Source organism: Gadus morhua, chromosome 21, assembly GCF_902167405.1.
Source record: "Gadus morhua chromosome 21, gadMor3.0, whole genome shotgun sequence".
Lineage (NCBI taxonomy): Eukaryota > Metazoa > Chordata > Actinopteri > Gadiformes > Gadidae > Gadus > Gadus morhua.
The window spans coordinates 6081359-6101108 of record NC_044068.1 but is presented as its reverse complement, the minus strand read 5'-3'; the positions used below and the strand labels follow the sequence as shown (position 1 = coordinate 6101108).

Genomic DNA, 19750 nt, shown 5'->3' with positions numbered 1-19750 from the left:
CTCTCTCTCTCTCTCTCTCTCTCTCTCTCTCTCTCTCTCTCTCTCTCTCTCTCTCTCTCTCTCTCTCTCTCTCTCTCTCTCTCTCTCTCTCTCTCTCTCTCTCTCTCTCTCTCTCTCTCTCTCTCTCTCTCTCTCTCTCTCTCTCTCTCTCTCTCTCTCTCTCTCTGAGCTGTCAAACTGAGGAAGAAACGAGCGGGCCACTCCGACTGTCACCGTTGATCCATCAATTTATGACGGCGGACAAATTAACAGCGAATCCATTGTGAACGGACCCTTCGGTCAGACTCTGACAGGGTGGACGGATTCAGGGGGAAGGTCGCACCGTTGGGTGACCCCCCAGTCCCGCCGACACTCTTCAAAGGACCGGCTTTTTCAGGGGTTAGAGGAAGAGCGACAATAAAAGCGCTCCACTTAGCCTGTACACCTATTTCCGTTTAGCAAACTGTCCCACAGGCTGTGGTGAACTGGAATGAATAGAGCATATGAATGAATTATTAATGGTTAAACATGCGTGTAAGGTGCAAGTAACCTGCAATCAAATAGTATAACGTAACATAGGGCTCACGTGGTGGCTTAAGATCTTCGAGCAATTGGCCCGAGAAAAATCACACAATAGCCTACATCAATAGCATAGTCAGAATACAAAAAAAGTACAGTATATCATACAAGTTTTAATTTTATGTTGATTTGATTTATTACCCAATTAGATACGCCAGGCGCGCCACCAAAACAACTCTTCCTTGAGGTTTTTTGATTCCTTTGATGAGGCCTATAGCTCACCATGGCCGCGAGGGGGCGCCAGAATACGCCGTCTCACCGTCGGGTTCTGTCTGCCTTGCTTTCACTTTAAAAAACGTTGCTTTTGCAGTCGGTGCGCTTCTCCTCCTCCGCTGCTGCTGCCGCTGCGCGAGATCTTCAAAGCAGAGACCCGCCACCGCCAGCGCGGGCATGACAGCAGTAGTGGTCTTCCACCTCGAGCTTGCCTTTCCGTAGAGCTCAGTACCAAGACGTCCCCCATTGAAACCGGTGGGAGAGGAGAGTAAACAACAACAACAACAGAAGAGAGATTGAATTAACAGTGTTTTCCGCTTCGCCCTCCGTTTAGAAGTAGATGAGTCAATGGCAGGGGCACAGCCGGGAGTTCATGCACTGCAGCTCAAGCCCGTGTCCGTTCCGGAGAGCTTGAAAAAGGGCAACACGTTTATGAAATGGGATGATGTGAGTATGCAGCCGTTCAACCTTTTCCCGCGAGGCAAATACAACCCCAATGTGGATAATAGCGTGCATGTTGGGGATGCAAACAGCGTGTGTGAATAGCGGTCCGTCTTATGCAACCGGTTAAGGGAACATCCTCTTGAGTTTCTCGGGGTGGTGGACATTGGACTGAATATCGTTACAGTACGCAAGGATAAGACGCAAAAGAAAAACCTTAGTTTACGTTTGAATGCGCGTGTTTACATGCAGTGTGTGTGTGTGTGTGTGTGTGTGTGTGTGTGTGTGTGTGTGTGTGTGTGTGTGTGTGTGTGTGTGTGTGTGTGTGTGTGTGTGTGTGTGTGTGTGTGTGTGTGTGTGTGTGTGTGTGCGTGCGTCAGTGTAAGGACATGCTCTTGTGCGTCTGTGTGTTTGGGTGTGTGTGCGCGCCTCCCATTCATGGTCTACAACGCAAAGCATAGACCAGCCCCCCCCACCTCCTCTTTCTCCTTATTTTAGGGCTAACTGTAGCTCTGTTTGGTTTACATTGTTATCATGAAGGGTGGACGCGTATTTCAATGTAGGCCTAAAGCAAACTACATAACAGCTGAGAAGATGAATGATTGATCGCCGTGCGGTGGTCGGTGTTATCTTTGGTGTGCACCCGGAGCAGTCCCGGGTGCAAGGCCATGACCTTGGTTAAAATGGATTGACCGCTACTCGCCGCAGTGACATTGTGTCACAAAATAAATATCGTTTTTTTTTTTTTAAGTAACCATATAAGCTGCTTCAGCTGCAATGCTGCTGTTGTTTCGCAAAAAGAAAAAAATGCCATCCTCTTGTTGCTGTAGAAGTTTTGCGTCTCACGCTAAATTACTGTTGTCACTGACTGTGACAAATACAATACAATGCATGTAAAATTGGACTCAAACAGCTTTTTAATCATATATGTTAGACGCTTTTGGCCAATATCTTTCTTATGGTTTATGGTTACACAGAGTCTTCAGAGAGACTCATTTGACACTACTTGAAAGAGTAAATTCATAACAGGCTGCGCTAGAACTTATTCCGTTTGAGGTTGTATGCTTACTAAATATGAACTATCCTTGAAGTTGTTAATATTGAGGCCAACAAATGATGATGAAGCCTGGAGACACGTTATCTAATTACGATGCCTGGCTGATGCATAATGCCTTATTCATGGTATGATTTTACGCCCATAACAATATTCTGGAAACATACCACATCTCATCGTTATTAAGTGTCGTGGCTCGCGGTCCTTACAGTGAGCGCATTGTGTGACATATGTGGCAGATTTACATTTATCCATGTTTTATTTCCACCAGACCAGAAAAACTGATATAGTACTTACAGAGCTCTCTCTCTCTCTCTCTCTCTCTCTCTCTCTCTCTCTCTCTCTCTCTCTCTCTCTCTCTCTCTCTCTCTCTCTCTCTCTCTCTCTCTCTCTCTCTCTCTCTCTCTCTCTCTCTCTCTCTCTCTCTCTCTGGGTTGTTGTGAGTTGTGTGCATCTGTTTCCCTCCTTGCCCATGTGTTCTGCTCGCAGTGTGTTTGTGTTAGCCCTCCCATGTGGGTGTGGGCCTATATACGTAGCCCCCTTTCCTGCCACACAGACAAGCAAACACGTGCATGGAGATGCACACAAATGCACGTGCTGGCATGCACACACACAGACACATACATGCATGCACACAAACGCATACACACTCTTTACATGGAGATGCACAAACACACACGCGCGCGCACGCGCAAGCACGATCAGAAACACACATATACTGAGGGCCCCTCACATGACATTATATTGAAATAAACCATGGAATCTGCTCTTCCTTTTGTCTGATCTGATGGAAGGAGTAAAGAGTAACAACTACACTCCATGGAACTCTTTCAATGTTACGGTTGCCATGCAATACAATGCATCGTTTAGTGCAATGCTGCTGGCTGTAGGGCATGTGTGTGTGTGTGTGTGTGTGTGTGCGTGCGTGCGTGCGTGCGTGCGTGTGTGTGTGTGTGTGTGTGTGTGTGTGTGTGTATTTTGCTTTGGTTTGTGATCACTGCTTAGTTGTACAAAAAAAACCAGTCAGACAGGCTGACTCAGGGCACAGTACCAGCACTGTACCAGCCTTCCTGAGCGCAGGGTTGGATCTCTCCCAGTAGGATGAGGATTGAAACCCAGCACTGTCCGCGCAGCGGTCCGAACAGGTAGTCATGGCAGCAGTAGATACCGCCACATTTATCGGGAAACAATCTTGCATCGGCCACAGAGAGGGGGAGAAGCAGAAGAAATCACAGGCAAGATCACAATCTGATTCCCCCATCACTTAATGTCATGCTCGGTTGGTTCTCCATGTGCGGAATATCAATAACCTATCCATGTATTTTTGCTCTTAACCACTCACACCACAAAGCAATTAATAATATGCCTGAGGGCCTCATTGAAATGACATTTCCCACCTCGGGCTACAGAGAGTCGAGTCTGGTGACCTTTACTTTGTGTTTTTAGATACAGGTGGGACAGGCGTGCAAGCATCCCAACCAAGCTTACACTCACAACACCAGCAGAAGATCAACAAGCCCATCCCTGGGTGGCTGCTCCTAAGCTGCTTTAATATTTGCTGACAATCAGAGACCAGTGCGTTCTGCGCCGGGAGAAAAACACATTATCTGCTTAAAAGTTCAAAAAGCCCTTGAACCCTTGGCAAGACTTAGCGGTTGGGTGTTCCCATGGAGATTCAACTCCAATCTCCGCTTTTAATATGCAGCCTTGGGTGGCATCATTGTGGTCCTCCCTCAAAGAAGGATCGCGGCTTCACCTCATGTCGATTGGTTCCCCACGACCAAGGGGGGCGGGAGCTTGAGCCTCCACCAATCGCAAATAAGTCGGCCGTCGTTTTCTTTCGTTGTTTGTTGGACTTTTGTTGTCGTTCCGTTGGCCGCTGGGTGCCCAGCCACTGAGCATGGCTGACCCATCACCGGCTCCATCATGAGACAATAATTGTACAGAAACCGTCTCTTAGAAGAAGCCGTCCATCATCGTAATTAGTCTAATGTGTTGTGGTGGCCGTGGGTTGGGGGTGAGGCCCATTTAGGAGATGCTGGGAAACAGAACCAGTCATCAGTTATCACTAAGTAAACAAAAACAATTATAGCATAGACACGGAAATGTTTTATGGAAATGTTTTTTCCATCGCGAGAACCGCAGATTAAACTATACAATCTTTGTGAGAGCTATTTTTGGATTCTTACCTGAAAAAACAACTGACCAACAGAGCAACAGTCGCCATTAATAGCTCCAGCAGTTTGAAAAAATATATTTCTAACCATACTCAATAGTAAATCTGCAAAACGTTGTTTACACTGTCACTAATAAGTACTGTACTGGTACATTAGGAGTTATTTAGGTAAACAGCACCTCAAGAAGGCGCGCCAAGCTCATGACAGTATGCGTGACCTTAGGACAAAGGTCACAGGGCACATGATGAGATGTCAAAATAATGAAGGCCGTCTTTGGCCATAGAGTTTCAGTTGATTCAGTTGATTTGTATTTTTTTCCTCATTCGTTTATTGGCGATAATAACACGTCAATAAAATAATTGTCAAACGATGCTGACCGCCTGTGCTCAGCTACTTAGCCTGGCTGATCCATCGATTGGTCGACCATGAGACCATCATTTTGCAAAAAAAGTCTCTCCTAGAAGAAGACTTCCATCATCTCCTTGTGATGAGAAACCACATTTTCAGACTGGTCCTCAATGTCAATTAGCTCTGCAAGAAAACACACTTAGACTTTTGATTGTGGCTGCGTCATGCTTGCGAGAGTAAAGACATTTGTGGTTTCAGCGATCCGTTCTTAGTCTAATGTGTTGCGTGGCCATGGGGGGGGGGGGCGACGGCGACATTAAGGAGATGCTGGGAAATAGAAAGAGACAGTTATCATTAAGATGGCTTCTCTGTACTCTACGTTCCTTCCTGACTCTTCGTCCATGTCTCCCGTACCACACAAGCAGTTCCTCTCACAGGCTGGATATCTTTCTGTCTTTCTTTCTTTCTTTCTTTCTTTCTTTCTTTCTTTCTTTCTTTCTTTCTTTCTTTCTTTCTTTCTTTCTTTCTTTCTTTCCTTCTTTCTTGTTGTTCTTCTTGTTCTTCTTGTTCTTATTATTCTTCTTGTTCTTCTTGTTCTTGTGGTTGTTGTTGTTCTTCTTCTTGTTCTTCTTCTTGTTCTTCTTCTTGTTCTTCTTGTTCTTCTTGTTCTTCTTGTTCTTGTTCTGCTTCGTCATCATCATCATCATCATCATCATCATCATCATCATCATCATCATCATCATCATCATAATCATCTTCTTCTTCTTCTTCTTCTTCTTCTTCTTCTTCATCTTCTTCTTCTTCTCTTTCTTCTTCTTCTTTTGTTGAGTACTCTGAGTCCTCCGCAATTTCAGTCTATTACCACTTATTAACTGCACATATAAAATCAACATAATAAGTAAGAATTAGAAGGCGTGACGTTTTTACTTACCGGGCATTGATTCGAAAACAAACAAAGCTCTGATTGTGTCTGAGTCTTGATTGTTGGTTCAATACAAATTATCAATATGGACCGAGAGAGGAGCTCTCAGTGTATGGAAGCTTTTCTGAACAGAAGTCCTTTTTTGGGGCCCTTACAGTGTGGTAACATAGAAGTAATAACGTCACGAGTGTGCCCTCCGTACCCCATCGGTATGAGCCATGCGATTTAGCCTTCAGTCAAACCACGTGAAGTTAACCAGAAAGCATTGGTTCAAATTGATTTTACAGGAATAGCTCTCGCTCGCCATAGCAATGTCGCTGAAGTGAATTCCTCAGACGCGTATGCCGCCAATTACCGCATGCATCCCAAAGGTTGTGTTCCTCACTTTCTTGCACCTCTTCCATCGATTTTCCCCCAGTTGTTTCATGAGTCTCCACCTAGCTTCATCCGTCACTCCCTCTCTCTCCCCCCTCTCGTCCGTCCAATCTGTTTATCTATTCGTGTCTGAGTCTAACCTCGCTCTGGGTTCAGGGCTGATATGAAAGAAATCTATCTCAGTCCATCATAGCGATAGGCGTGCCAGGCTCCACAAGCTGGATTGGCTTTTTAAAACGCTGTGGAGATTCCTTTCAGAGCGGTTCCGAGAGATGCACTCTCTGGCTCTTTATTATGGTCAATGTTTTTCCACTGGTACCTGTTATTCCAGTAGGGTTGAGAAGGGTGGTGAAAGACTGATGTTGTTTTATTGGTTAATTATTTAGTTTATAAGATGTTAACATAATCATCAAATTTGTAGAGAATCCACCCTTACGGCTCTCATGGCCTTGTTCTGTCTGATAAGCCCTTCATAATGATCATCAATATTTTGTATTTCAACAGTATTTGCATGTCAGAACCTGTAATCGCAGACTGTTAAGACAAATTAAGAAAATGATTCATCAACGATTTCTCAAAACTGCTAATGTCGATCTCCTGTCGACGGACTGATCCACTAATCTTTCTAGCTGTCTGGTGGGCATTACAGTATGTTGTGGCACGTGATCCTGATGCATTGCTGACACTGTCTGTCAGCCTCCCTCTTTTCATCTCTCTGGTCCCCTGGGCATGGCCGCTGCTGTCTGGGTGTGGAGAAGGCCAGGGAGAGATGCAACAACGTTCACCTAGATCCTGGCCTTTACGGCCACGGAGAAAGGACTATCTTTTTATAGCAGCATCCAATAATATCTGCTGTTACCATGTGTATGCCCCTGGGTGGGTCAGTGTCAGTGTCAGTGTCAGTGTGTGTGTGTGTGTGTGTGTGTGTGTGTGTGTGTGTGTGTGTGTGTGTGCGTGCGTGTATGTGTGTGTGTGTACAACCTACTGAGAGAGACCAAGTCAGTGTGTGTTGGTGTGTGTATATTTGTGCTTGAAGCCGTCCGTTAAAGGGACAACTGTTGAAAACAAATGTGTTCTACAGCAAGATAATGTTGGATCAAGACTGAGCAACAATGACTGCTGACATGTTGACATATTAATGGTAATGACCATGAGCACTGTGCTTCAGATTTCAAGGACTTTGTCTGAGTTGTGGGCAAAGTAGGGCTGGGTTTTATAACAAAAAGGTCATAGCTCAATATTACGATATTAGTAAAAAAAACATAGAGGCATAGAAATGTTTTATAGAGGTGGTTATTCAATCGGGAGAGCCACAAATTAAACAATCTTTGTGTGATCTATTTTTTTTGAATTCTTACCTTAAAAAAACGCATACCAACATTCAGATACTAATTGCTCCAGCATTTTGTAAAAAGCTATTTGTCACCATCATTGTAGTATTATTGTGGTAATAAAAGCTGGTTCTAAAAGTACCTTTTAGAGTTAATTGGGTAAATACCAACTCTAGAAGTTTATTTGAGCCCATTGCAGTACGTGTGAACTTAGGTCAATAATCAATGGGAACATTCATCAAGTTCATTTCAGTAAGATTCAGTTTTTCATAAATGTTTCAGATTTGTTTATCAGTGATAATGCATCAATAAACTATAAATCAAACTATGCATCTATACTGTGTGAAACACATTAAGTAACAGAGCGAGAGTGTGAGATCATAAACCATAAACCATTGATTTATGAGGGTAATATCTTGAGATTGTCCCGAGGGGAGAAGCTACTGACCGCATTAAAACGCATTCTGAGTTTGAGGTCCGGCTTAAACAATTTACTATTTGGAGGAAAGAAAGTTGATTAGTTAAAAAAAAACAAGAAACAAGTGGGTGCATACACACAGACACACACTAAATGTATGCCTTTCTTTTTTTTTTCTAGGACTCGACAACCGTGACCCTTGTGACCCTAACAGTTGACCCCAAAGGGTACTTCCTCTATTGGACGGACCCAAACAAGGTAAGACACCTGTACCGTGCTGTTGTTCTGTGATAGGCTATTGCTGCCTGACCTGACTCGACTCAGCTTGCAAAAAGTTGCAAAAGTTGCAATAAGGTGCATTCATTCATGTCTTCGGTATAATAAACTCTCCATAAGAAACAGTTATAACAAATTAAATGTACTATTGAAATCATTAAAGGTATTTATCTCACTAGTTATCGTTCATTATTACCATCAACGAGTGTGGAAAGAGTAATAGAATAGAAGAATAGAATAGAATAGAAACTTTAATTGGCACACAACAAAGTTTGTGGTATTAATAGCGGGAGGGGATAAATTAAAATAAATAAATAAGTAGACTTGCAAATCTTCAGGAGTTCAGGAGTCTCATTGTTGAATGGTAGAAGCTGTTGTAGAAGCGTGTCGTTCCAGTGTCAGAGATCTATAGCGTCTTCCAGCGTCTTCCTTCTCTGATCCACAACCTTTTCTTAACCATTTCTCATATCTATTCATTCAAACCATAAGGCTTATGGTTTGAATGAATGGTGGGAACGGCTATCTTGTAATGGGTGTGTGAATCGATCATTAGTAATGAGAAACACAGCCATCCAGGTACAAACATTTTGATAGCATTGCTTGGTGTGTAGGAGACACACTGTTTGTAAGACTGTACCTGCTTTGCCTCTCATTCCATCACGGGCGCCCAAATTAATTAGCAGTTTAGCTGAATGTTATCTCAGCTCTCTGTCTCATTAAATCTTTGGATGGTAATCTCTTCTGTGGAGGACAGTCGCATCATCATTATGTGTGTGATGATTAAGGTGATTTACACACAGATACACACACAGTTACTTTGACAGACTGTTGTGTTATTACATGTTTACATGGAGCATTTTCTTTGAATGGCAATTCAATCTTTCTTTTTTTAGCTTTCTATTTGGCGATGAATGTCATTATCTCTTCATAATCACATTATTTTATTTACCGGTGAAAAGTATAAATAGTTTATTTCGTTTTTTGTGGTCCAAATGGCAAATGTGTCGGGAAACTCATCCCCTGGATTAAGAAGCTATTTTGGGGACAACGCTGAAATATGAACACAATAGAGCAGCTAGATTCATTTCAGGTCTCGCTGAATCCAACCAATGACGACAAAGAGACAGAAATCTGAACTCTGAGCCATCTAAAACCTGACACCTGTGAGATTCCCACAGAGACCATAATGGTATGCTCCGGTGTTTCCCTGAGGATTCTAGGAGTGAAATGCCGAGGCATTGGGTTCACTCTGTGAGGACAACTAAGAGACTTAATCCAGGAAGAACATTGTGCTTTTTATTCCACAAGCTCACAATCAGACCGCTATCTCTTTCCGACTAAACAAACCAGAGGGAAGTCTGATCGATGCGATAACACGTTCAATTCAACTTTCTACTCGAGCACAAGGAAGAGGGAAGACAGATAGTCATAGAGACACAGCGTGAACGAGCCCATCACTCTTAATAAACCAATTTAGAGAATGAGTCACTCTGGTTATGAATAGCACTCCAGAGCCGCATGCAAGTGGAGGAGTCTTTCTCAATCTATTCTATGTCACCAGCTTCTTCCTATGCTAAGCAGTGTCTGTGCGTGCGTGTGCGCGCGTGCGTGTGCGCGCGTGCGTGTGTGCGCGTGCGTGTGTACCTGTGCACGTTTGCAAGTCTTACTGCATCAGCTGCTCCGGTCATCATTAGCTTAATTAACAGCCGGGCTGGTGGAGGTATCGATTTTATGTTTGGGTCCGATGGAGCTATCCCACCGTGCCCTGGAGCAGTGAGGAGGGCTGACCAGTGGGACCTTGCTAAAAAAGCAAACCCACCTGTGCCTGACCGTGTCGTTAGCGTACAAAAAACAAACCGAAAATAACCGCGTCTGCTCTACTCATAATTCTCTTCTGCTCGGTCGAACCCCGTCGTCCCGGAACGCACGTCTGCGTTCCCACGCACACGGACCCGCTGAATGTCAGAGAACATTCTATTCTATTCTGTTCTCCACGCCTCAGCTGGGGGGTTTATCAGGGTGTCTGCTCGTCTCCCAGCTGGCGGCGAGCTGTCCCGGTGTCTTTCGGTTCTCCCTCCCCAGCCGTGTTCGGGTTCTTCTCCGGTTCTTCTTCCCCCCCCCCCCCCCCCCCCCACTGCTCCCGAGACTAGCTCCTCGCTCGGTCATACACTGCTGTCGGCGTGCAAAGGTGTGTGCTTGTGTGTGTGTGCTTGTGTGTGTTCTTGTGTGTGTGTTTGTGTGTGCATGTGTGCGTGGGTGTGTGATCGGAGCGAGCATAGCGGATGAAGAAACGCTCTTCAGTCTGTAGACATTCCTCCCCCTCACTCCATTTGTCTCTCGTTGTTTTTTATACTATTTTTGAGACCACTGTCGGCATCTGTGTGTGTGTGTGTGTGTGTTTGCGTGTGTGTGTGTGTGTGTGCGCTGTGCGCGTGTGTGTGTGGTCTGGGAGTTGTGATAAGTCGAATGGGCTTGTTCTTGTGAGAGAATTATGCAGAGCAATTCCTCATCATGCAAGCTCCTTCCTGTCATAAGGTGATCATTTTGAACGATGAGACCAACTTAAGTGCCTGGTGGACTTCAAGCGTGTCATCTGCACTGTGTTTGCGCGTGTGTGTGTGTGTGTGTGTGTGTGTGTGTGTGTGTGTGTGTGTGTGTGTGTGTGTGTTGTCGTATGTTTGCGTATGCAAATTTGAATATGAATTTCTTTGCATGTGATTGCATGTACAATTGTATGTTGACTTGCACGGATATGTGCATCTGTGTGAGTGTGAGTGAGTGTGTCTTGATAGAGAACTGCTCCACACACTTATTCAAGTCAACACAGTGAGGACACAATTAGACAAGAGTGTGTGTGTGTGTGTGTGTGTGTGTGTCTGTGTGTGTGTCTGAGGGTGTTCACGGTAGCTTGAGCCTCATCACTCAGGCCATTGAAACACATCATTCATATTGATGTCACGCATCTGTTCAACACTTCATCTGCTTAGGTATGCGTTGCGTGCGTGTGTGCGCGTGCGCGTGTGTGTCGGTGCATATTTCTGTATGTGTTTTTGTTTCTCGTTGCATCTGCTCGATTGTTTTGATTGGTGCCTCCGTCTGTCTTCCTGTGGGTCCTCTGTCTGTCTGTGAGTGCATCTATGAGTGTGTGTCTGAGTGTGTGTGTGTGTGTGTGTGTGTGTGTGTGTGTGTGTGTGTGTGTGTGTGTGTGTGTGTGTGTGTGTGTGTGTGTGTGTGTGTGTGTGTGTGTGTGCGCGTGTGCGTGTTTATTATTGCGAGACACGGGGAGCCTTGGATGCGCCGTGTCCCCCCCTGAGTAAAAGCATTCCTGGGATTCTCCGGCGGCCGAGCCGAACTGTACACCCAGCGGGTCTTAGGTGACCCTGGCCCAGCATGACCACTAGCAGTCCACATGCTAAGGCCACGTCAACGCTAGCAGTCCACATGCTAAGGCCACATCAACGCTAGCAGTCCACATGCTAAGGCCACGTCAACGCTAGCAGTCCACATTCTAAGGCCACGTCAACGCTAGCAGTCCACATGCTAAGGCCACGTCAACGCTAGCAGTCCACATTCTAAGGCCACGTCAACGCTAGCAGTCCACATGCTAAGGCCACGTCAACGCTAGCAGTCAACATGCTAAGGCCACGTCAACGCTAGTGGCTCACATGCTAAGGCCCCGCGTGCCTGCTAGCAGCCCACATGCTTAGTCCACGTGTCCACCCTAGCAGCCAACATGCTAAGGCCCCGCGTGCCTGCTGGCAGCCCACATGCTAAGGCCACGTCAACGCTAGCAGCCCACATGCTAATTCCGCTTGTCGAACCCTAGCAGCCCACATGCTAAGGCCCCGCTAGCAGCCAACATGCTAAGGCCACGTCAACGTTAGCAGCCAACAAGCTAAGGCCCCGCGTGCCTGCTAGCAGCCCACAGGCTAAACATTGACCCCACACACCGTGTTGTGGGGTCACAGGTAGTCCATGGCGGACTATCTAAGCCACTCATCAGATTAAAACAGTTGTAGCTGCGGTTACATGTCCCTTCAGATTAAAAGTTACTTATGTGGACAGAGAGGGCACGTTAAGAGATGGAAGGAGATAGGTAGAGGACGTCCACTTTGTGTCTCCGTTTTTTTTTCATTTGGCAATGCAATCTAAAGTTTTCCCCTGCCAATGAAGCTCTTTGAATCGTGCATCTTGAGAAGGAGAGAAACCTTTTGAGAGAGACAGAGAGAGAGAGAGAGACCCATTGAGAATGACAGAGAGGGCACAGGCAAAGGATACAAAGAAGAACTGTTGTGGTATTAATATGCAAATCAACCACTTGCATCCTCAGTGCCTTGCTTGTAGACACTCAAGAAGGGCATTCCAATCACGCAACTATTTACAGAGACGGGCTTCGCCTCGTTTTCTTCCACGCTCTGTATTTGTCCGTTGATAGGGTCATTAAAAGGTTGCTGTTTCCTTGCATGCAGCTGAGAGCCGGTTGTTCATTTCTCCAAGCGTGACGTGTTTCTAAACAGCGTGGTGGTATGTAAACTCATGCGTTCACGGTGTTCTTGTTTCCTTTTCTTTGGTATTTGCGTGCGTTTGGCTCAAACTCCCTGACATTTGACTGGCTCCCGTGTGTTTATACAATCTCCATACCCGAAACTGTTTCCAACAAGTACGCGCAAACGCACACGCACACGTATCCCGACCGGACACGGGTGAATGATAATGTGCGTTATGATGATGCTGATGGTTATTAAGGCGCTGGTGATTACGATGTGGCGTAATGGTGATGGCTTTCTGTTGGCTTCCATTACAACAACGGCCAGCGATAATAGAGACCCTGAAATAATACCAGATACAGTTCTGTGTGTGTGTGTGTGTGTGTGTGTGTGTGTGTGTGTGTGTGTGTGTGTGTGTGTGTGTGTGTGTGTGTGTGTGTAATATCAGGGCATGTGTGCGTGTTTGTGTGTATGTTTGTGCATGTTTGTGTTTGATTGTGTGTGTATCTTTGTATGTGTGTGTGTGTGTGTATGTGTGAGTTTATCTAAAGTAAACAGCCAACACACACACACACACACACACACACACACACACACACACACACACACACACACACACACACACACACACACACACACACACACACACACACACACACACACACACCACTTACTTTTCCTTTCAAGGTCAGACATGGCATTCTTTCCCCAATCTAAGATAAATGTTTTGAGAGACGAGAACCGTCAGTAAACTTAAGACAAACCCGTGTGTTTTTCACTCTGGCTTGTGTGTCTGGACGTTCATAGATCAGACAGCGTCGCAGCGCTCCGCCGTCCTCTGATCAGCGGACGCCACGGCGCGCTGCATTGCGTTCCCAGCGACGGCGTCCTCATTAGCGACCACAACACACCCACCGCCCACCCACCCAGCCCGGTTAACTGCTATATACCGCCAAGCCATTCAGACGCCATGGCAACCAGAGAACCGCCTGGAAGGGGGGGGGGGGGGGGGAAGAGAGACACACACACCAACACACACACACACACACACGCAAACACACACACACACACACAGGCAAACACTCCCACACACACACACCCACACACACGCAATAATGATCATTTAAATATGTTTGCAGAGTATAAATGCATGTATTGTTGCGCTCAGTTCGCCGCCGCCGAATGATTTAACAACTGCTTGTGGGGACACCAGAATAGAAACGAGTACCCACTAGCGCACACAAACGCACACGTAAATGCACGCACATATACGCACACACACACACGCACACGAGGTAGGAGCCGCGCTAGGTCAGCCAGAGGAACATTCCGGCACTGCCCACACAGCAACAGGTGGCTGTGCGGAGAGCTAACAGCGCGAGGTCTCTGTCGCTGTCGCTGTCTTGGCCGTTCCTACGGTGACAGAGATGTATAAAAAGATCAGTGTCGCCAACCGAACCGGACCAAACTAACCGCCGTTTGGTTCAGTTGCCATGGTTCCAGTGCCACAGCGCACGCCTTGGAGATGACACGTTTTCTCTCTCTCTCTCTCTCTCTCTCTCTCTCTCTCTCTCTCTCTCTCTCTCTCTCTCTCTCTCTCTCTCTCTCCTCCCCTTCCACATATTGTTTTAAAATAGGCACCTTTTTATTTAGTTTGAAACCTCAGATGACAACTTTTGCCAGTGTACCAGAACTACGCACATGACATGCCAAGTGTGTGTGTGCATGTGTGTGTGTCTGTCTCTCTACCCTGTCAACTATGAACATCTGTGTGGGAGGACATATGTGTGTGTGTGTATGTGTGTGTGTGTGTGTGTGTGTGTGTGTGTGTTTATGCGTGACTGCATGTGTGCAATTGTATGTGTGTGAAAGTAATACATGGGTTTTCAGAAGCAGGGCTGCTTGCGTGTATGTCTGTCTGTCTGTCTGTGTTCCTGTTTGTCCTGTCTACTATGAACATGTGCGTAGGAGGACATACGTGCCTGTGTGTGTGTGTGTGTGTGTGTGTGTGTGTGTGTGTGTGTGTGTGTGTGTGTGTGTGTGTGCGTTTTGTGTGCGTGTATGTGTGTTTGTGCGTGTGTGTACGCATGGGCTGCATGCATGTGTGTGCAATGCCTTGATGTGTGCATACATCCGCGTGTGTGACCGCGGTACCCCCGCGGGTATACAAGAAGCCGTACCGTAGCCCGCCGCGAGCCGTCAGCATCCAACGCACGGTAGCAGAGACGGAGGGGCCGTCCTCCGCCCTCCACTCCTCCCCCCATCCGCTCTGCAGACGGCCGGCGCTCTGCAGCGAACCCGCCGGGTGCTCCGTCATGAGCATGAATAAATATAGATTATCATAATTGTTTCAATTTTAAAAAATTTGAATGAATATTTAAGTTTGTCTAGGGACCTTCTCTGCGCGAGCCAGCTGCCTTTCCGTTCAAGAGAGAGAGAGAGAGAGAGAGAGAGAGAGGGAGAGGGAGAGAGAGAGAGAGAGAGAGAGAGAGAGAGAGAGAGAGAGAGAGAGAGAGAGAGTATATATATTACACATCTTGGAAGATGTGGAGAGAAAGGTGGGGAAGGAGATGTGAAGAGGAAATACAAAAATTAAAGAATACATCAATACATACATGAATGAGAACAAGAATGAATGAATAAACAAATGAATGGGAGCCAGAGTGAGAAGACAAAAAAAATGGAAACAAAGAAATGAATATTCATGAAAGCAAGGAAGGAAGAGAAAGTGGAAGGAAGGGAGGAGGAGAGGAAGGTTGGAAGGAGGAATGGTTTAGTTCTCGTCTATTGGGATTATCATTCATTATTTCCTTGAGGGTCCGACAACCCCTTCATCCCCCATGGTTTAGAAACCCATTACACCGTGGTCCTTTAAGATAAGATAACTGTATTGATCCCCAAGGGGAGATTTGGTCCACAACAGCACCAGTACAACGTTGAGAGCAGAAGTCGGCTGGAGAGTGAAAGTCGCACACAATTTTGGTGAATACGTTTGAAGAAGGCCTTTGAAGGAAGACTGAGCCCATACTTTGTCCTAAACGTACAGATCATCACAGTGCTTCTAAGGTCAGGGTTTTTGTGGGACTATCTTGTGATGGAGGGCCTGGGGAGAGAATCGATATTGCATGTGAGTCTGGGGTTTCCCTTGGGTAGTGTGATAACAAATCTTTAACTGAGAAAGAGTGAAACAAGGGAAAAACTGAATACGTTTTGCAAGACATGTACAGCATTCAATTCAATTCAATTCAATTCAATTCAATTCAATTCAATTGTATTTGTATAGCACTTTATCAACATTACAGTCTCAAAGGGCTTAACAGGCCAAATATTTATGACAACCCCCTGACCCAAGCCCCTAAAAGGACAAGGAAAAACGTCCTTAATCCGCAAGGGACAAATCGTGAACTGAAGTCTCACCACACAGGTGGTGCATGTGGAAGTCTTTCCTGACGGCTCCAAAAACCGTGGCATGAGGTGTCACACCAGAGAATGCAAATGTAAATGCAAACCCAAATGCAAATGTCCCCACAACAAAAGTATCATCAAATGTTGGGGACTTTCTATTTCCGTTTCCTGTTCGTTGTTTTACATAGAAGTAAGTTAGCTATCGCAGATGATGCATTATATGCTTTGCCCTAAAGACTTTAAGATAGCAGTGAATTATGAGCTGTGTCGATACCAGACATCGACCAAACGTGACTTCCTGCTACCTCATTTCCAGCTGTCCTAACTCCCCACGGAACCAGGTCTGACTTTTAATGCTAATGCGGTTTCCCAGATAGTCTTAGGCTAACGCTGCACAGATAAACCGCTCACACAACCGTTTTTGCATTAGCTCTAAATCCCCGAGCAACTCTGCTGCCTACCCAAGATAAATGGCAAGAATATATATGCACTGAAAAACAGCCAGACGGCACAAAAAAGGGGATACTGTTGATATGGGCTTTGAAATATCTTTGCATAACTTGTTTTATCTTTTGACGTTAGTTATTTGATCTTTCGAAGCTGAGGAGAAGCTGTTGTAAATGCTAATATGTAACCCGGGGTCTGAACCTGGCTGTCCATCCGTGTAGTTATTTGGGAGCTGCAACATTTCCCTCGATAGGATTTGACCTCTTGCCTCACGCTTGGTGGGCTGTCGAGGGCACAGGACACCGTTCACATTTACATTTACATTAACATTCAACCTAGTTCATAGAGCCTGGGCCTGAAGTGACTCCCACTGGGAACAATCAAAGTGGACAGTCAATATGGGAGCAAAGGCAACTTGTTAGAGCTGCAAACACAGGTTGGTCGAAAGTGTGTTCTAAGACTGCAGATTAGTATATTTAATATTTTCAGAATGACAGGTGTTAGAAGCAGCTACCATGGAATTGACTTGTGCAGACTTATACATATGTCTTTTAGATTTTGGTTTTGGTACAAATTTATAAGTTCGTTAGAATTTAAGAATTTAAGTTCGTTATTTTCGTGGGGTTGAAGACTGTTGCAGTGTGTGTGTGTGTGTGTGTGTGTGTGTGTGTGTGTGTGTGTGTGTGTGTGTGTGTGTGTGTGTGTGTTTGTGTTTGTTTTGGTGGGGGGGGGGGGTTGAGGGAATAAAGGGGTTGCTAGGATGTGGCGGCTGAATGGAAGGAGAAGAAATCACATTGACTCTTTTAGCTTTACATCTCCTGGGAGACAGTGGGAACCTGTGTTTACAGCTTGAGCAGAACCTGTTCCTCAACATACATTCTGAGTAGGGACACACACACACATACACACACACACACACACACACACACACACACACACACACACACACACACACACACACACACACACACACACACACACACACACACACACACACACACACACACACACACACACACAAGCACACAAGCAAAAGCAGACAAAAAGCAACACAATGAACAGGCACGTTTAAATCACAGACACACACACACACAAATACACACACACACACACACACACACACACACACACACACACACACACACACACACACACACCTACTACTTCTCACACTTAGTCTCTCACAGAGGACGCTCTGTCCTGTTCATTTCCTGTTCGAGAGGGGGCACTTGATTTCGCCGAAACCCGTGAGCAAAATACCGTAGGGGAATAAAGTGTGTTCTCCGTAGCGGCAAGCCTGTGTTACACCAACCGAATAAAAGCCCTGTTTCCGTTCGGTTCAACCGACACGTCTGGTCGGGTCCGGTACACAAGCCCATAAACAACCACAACAACAACAACAAGTTCTGACCGGTGCGCAACAGGAACCCTGGGAGACCAGGGTCGAGGGGTAATCTCAGCCAATCACAGAGCCACGACGTACCACAGAGGGCAGGGGTGTCCGTAATGGAACAGGAAGGTGTTTTTGAAGTCGGGGAGAGGTGGTGGAGGTGGGGGGATGGTCTCTTTGTGCTCAGGGGATGAACCCTGAGCATGCTTAGCGCAGAAATGGCCGAGAACTTTTCATAAAGCCTAAAAAATATATATATATACATTTTGAGATTCAGACACCAAACGTGTTATTGGTTAATGACTTTTCTATCATTCGATTTTTTATTTAAATTGTGGTCATCGAAAATGGCTTTCCAAAAATACAGACATTTCTCGTTTAAATTATTCATGCAAATCATCTCACTATGATGAGCATTTAGAAAACAGTGTTCAGAGACTCCGATTTTCAGAGTACTAACCCTATACATAGAATTCAGGAACAGGTAGGTCCTAACTAGCCTTACCAAAACTCCCAGGGTTAAGGGTTTGATTCCTGTTTAGACCAATAATGCTCTCATGGTATTGCAAGAAGCTGTGGATAAAACCCTCTGTCAGATAGCGTGCATATCAACTTTGAATGAAACTGCTACAGGATGAATAGAGGACAGCTTCCTCCAATGTGAAATATTTATCTTGACGCATTTCATCTCCAAAAACAAACAGGGCTCATGTAAATTTTGATGCAGGCAATTAAGACGACAGAGAATTAAAATGGGTTCACCGTAGGTAATTGCCAACCGAGCAGATGCCATTTTGTGTTCTCCCCTTCTTCTCTCAGTCAGTGTTCAGCTCTTAGATTTTCGTTTCTCTTTTTTCTTTCTTTCACTTTTTTCCTTGTATCTTTATCTGTGCGGTTTACCGCTAACTGCCGCCTCCCCTACCTCCATGTTCACCCTTATCTCCCTAGTTAGCATGCATTGTGTTGTCCCACACTGGGCCGTCATTTAGATCTCAAGATACCATTAGTTGTTTTTCTCATGTATTCCTTCCCCCCCCCCCCCCCCCCCCTCCCCCACCGGTTGGAATGACACTTGGAAAGCCTCGATTGCTTTTTCTTCTTTTTTTTAAGGTTTACAACTATCAGTAAACACAAGCTGTTTCCTCAGTCAATCTCTGCCAATAAGACACAAACCGGCGGAGCGGCATGCCGATTGTCACACTGTGTTCACGCTGAAGGAACTGGGGTCCATTTTGAAGGAGCCTCAAAACCTGGGATGTATAAAGGCAAGCTAACCGGTAGCACAAAATGTCTGTCTCTAAATTAGTACGACTATTTCTTACTAATCACTCTACACTTTCTTCTTTTTTTTTAACATTACATAAAGGCCCACCGCAACGTAACTAGATACATTGCCTGCTAAATAGACCCTATTTTCTGGGAAGCCGACTGCACTAGCTTCGTTATTATCCCATCTTATGCCAAACCTTATTCATTTTTCTTGGCGGTATTTCTAACTGGTAAACGTCATTTGATTCTTTGATATCGCTTTTTTCTTTTTTTATCAAAGAAAATCTCAACACGTTAGGCTATGTGTTTGAACACTCACACGGATTGGTAGTGGAATTGGCTGCGACACTGGCGTAGGAACCAATTTACTTTAGTGTTGGTTTTACATCAATAGACATTTCCACCATAAATTGATGCAGAAAAGGCACAAACAGATGCAGAAAAATCACCAGAATGTATTTACAGTATGTATAAGTATTTGACGCTCTACATTTCCTGGGGGAGGGCCCCACAGACCCCAGACTTTAAGTATGTGCCACCCCCTCCCCCCTCCCAATGTCAGATTTGCTCTTACAGTACACCCTTGGGCTGGGCCCCATGGGGCCCCATCTAAACATCTTGTGGAGGGCCCCAAATTGG

General features: G+C 45.5%; 1 protein-coding gene across 1 annotated transcript in view; it reads left to right on the top strand.

Annotated features, from left to right (window-relative positions):
* The first annotated feature begins 884 nt into the window (after positions 1–884).
* plcb1l (phospholipase C beta 1-like) overlaps positions 885–19750 on the top strand; it is a 96710-nt gene continuing 77844 nt past the window's right edge. Inside the window, exons 1-2 of the mRNA XM_030346140.1 lie at positions 885–1218; positions 8018–8095. Of these exons, the coding sequence (XP_030202000.1) occupies positions 1120–1218; positions 8018–8095 (177 nt within the window). The 5' untranslated portion in view covers positions 885–1119. The remainder of the gene's footprint in view (positions 1219–8017; positions 8096–19750) is intronic.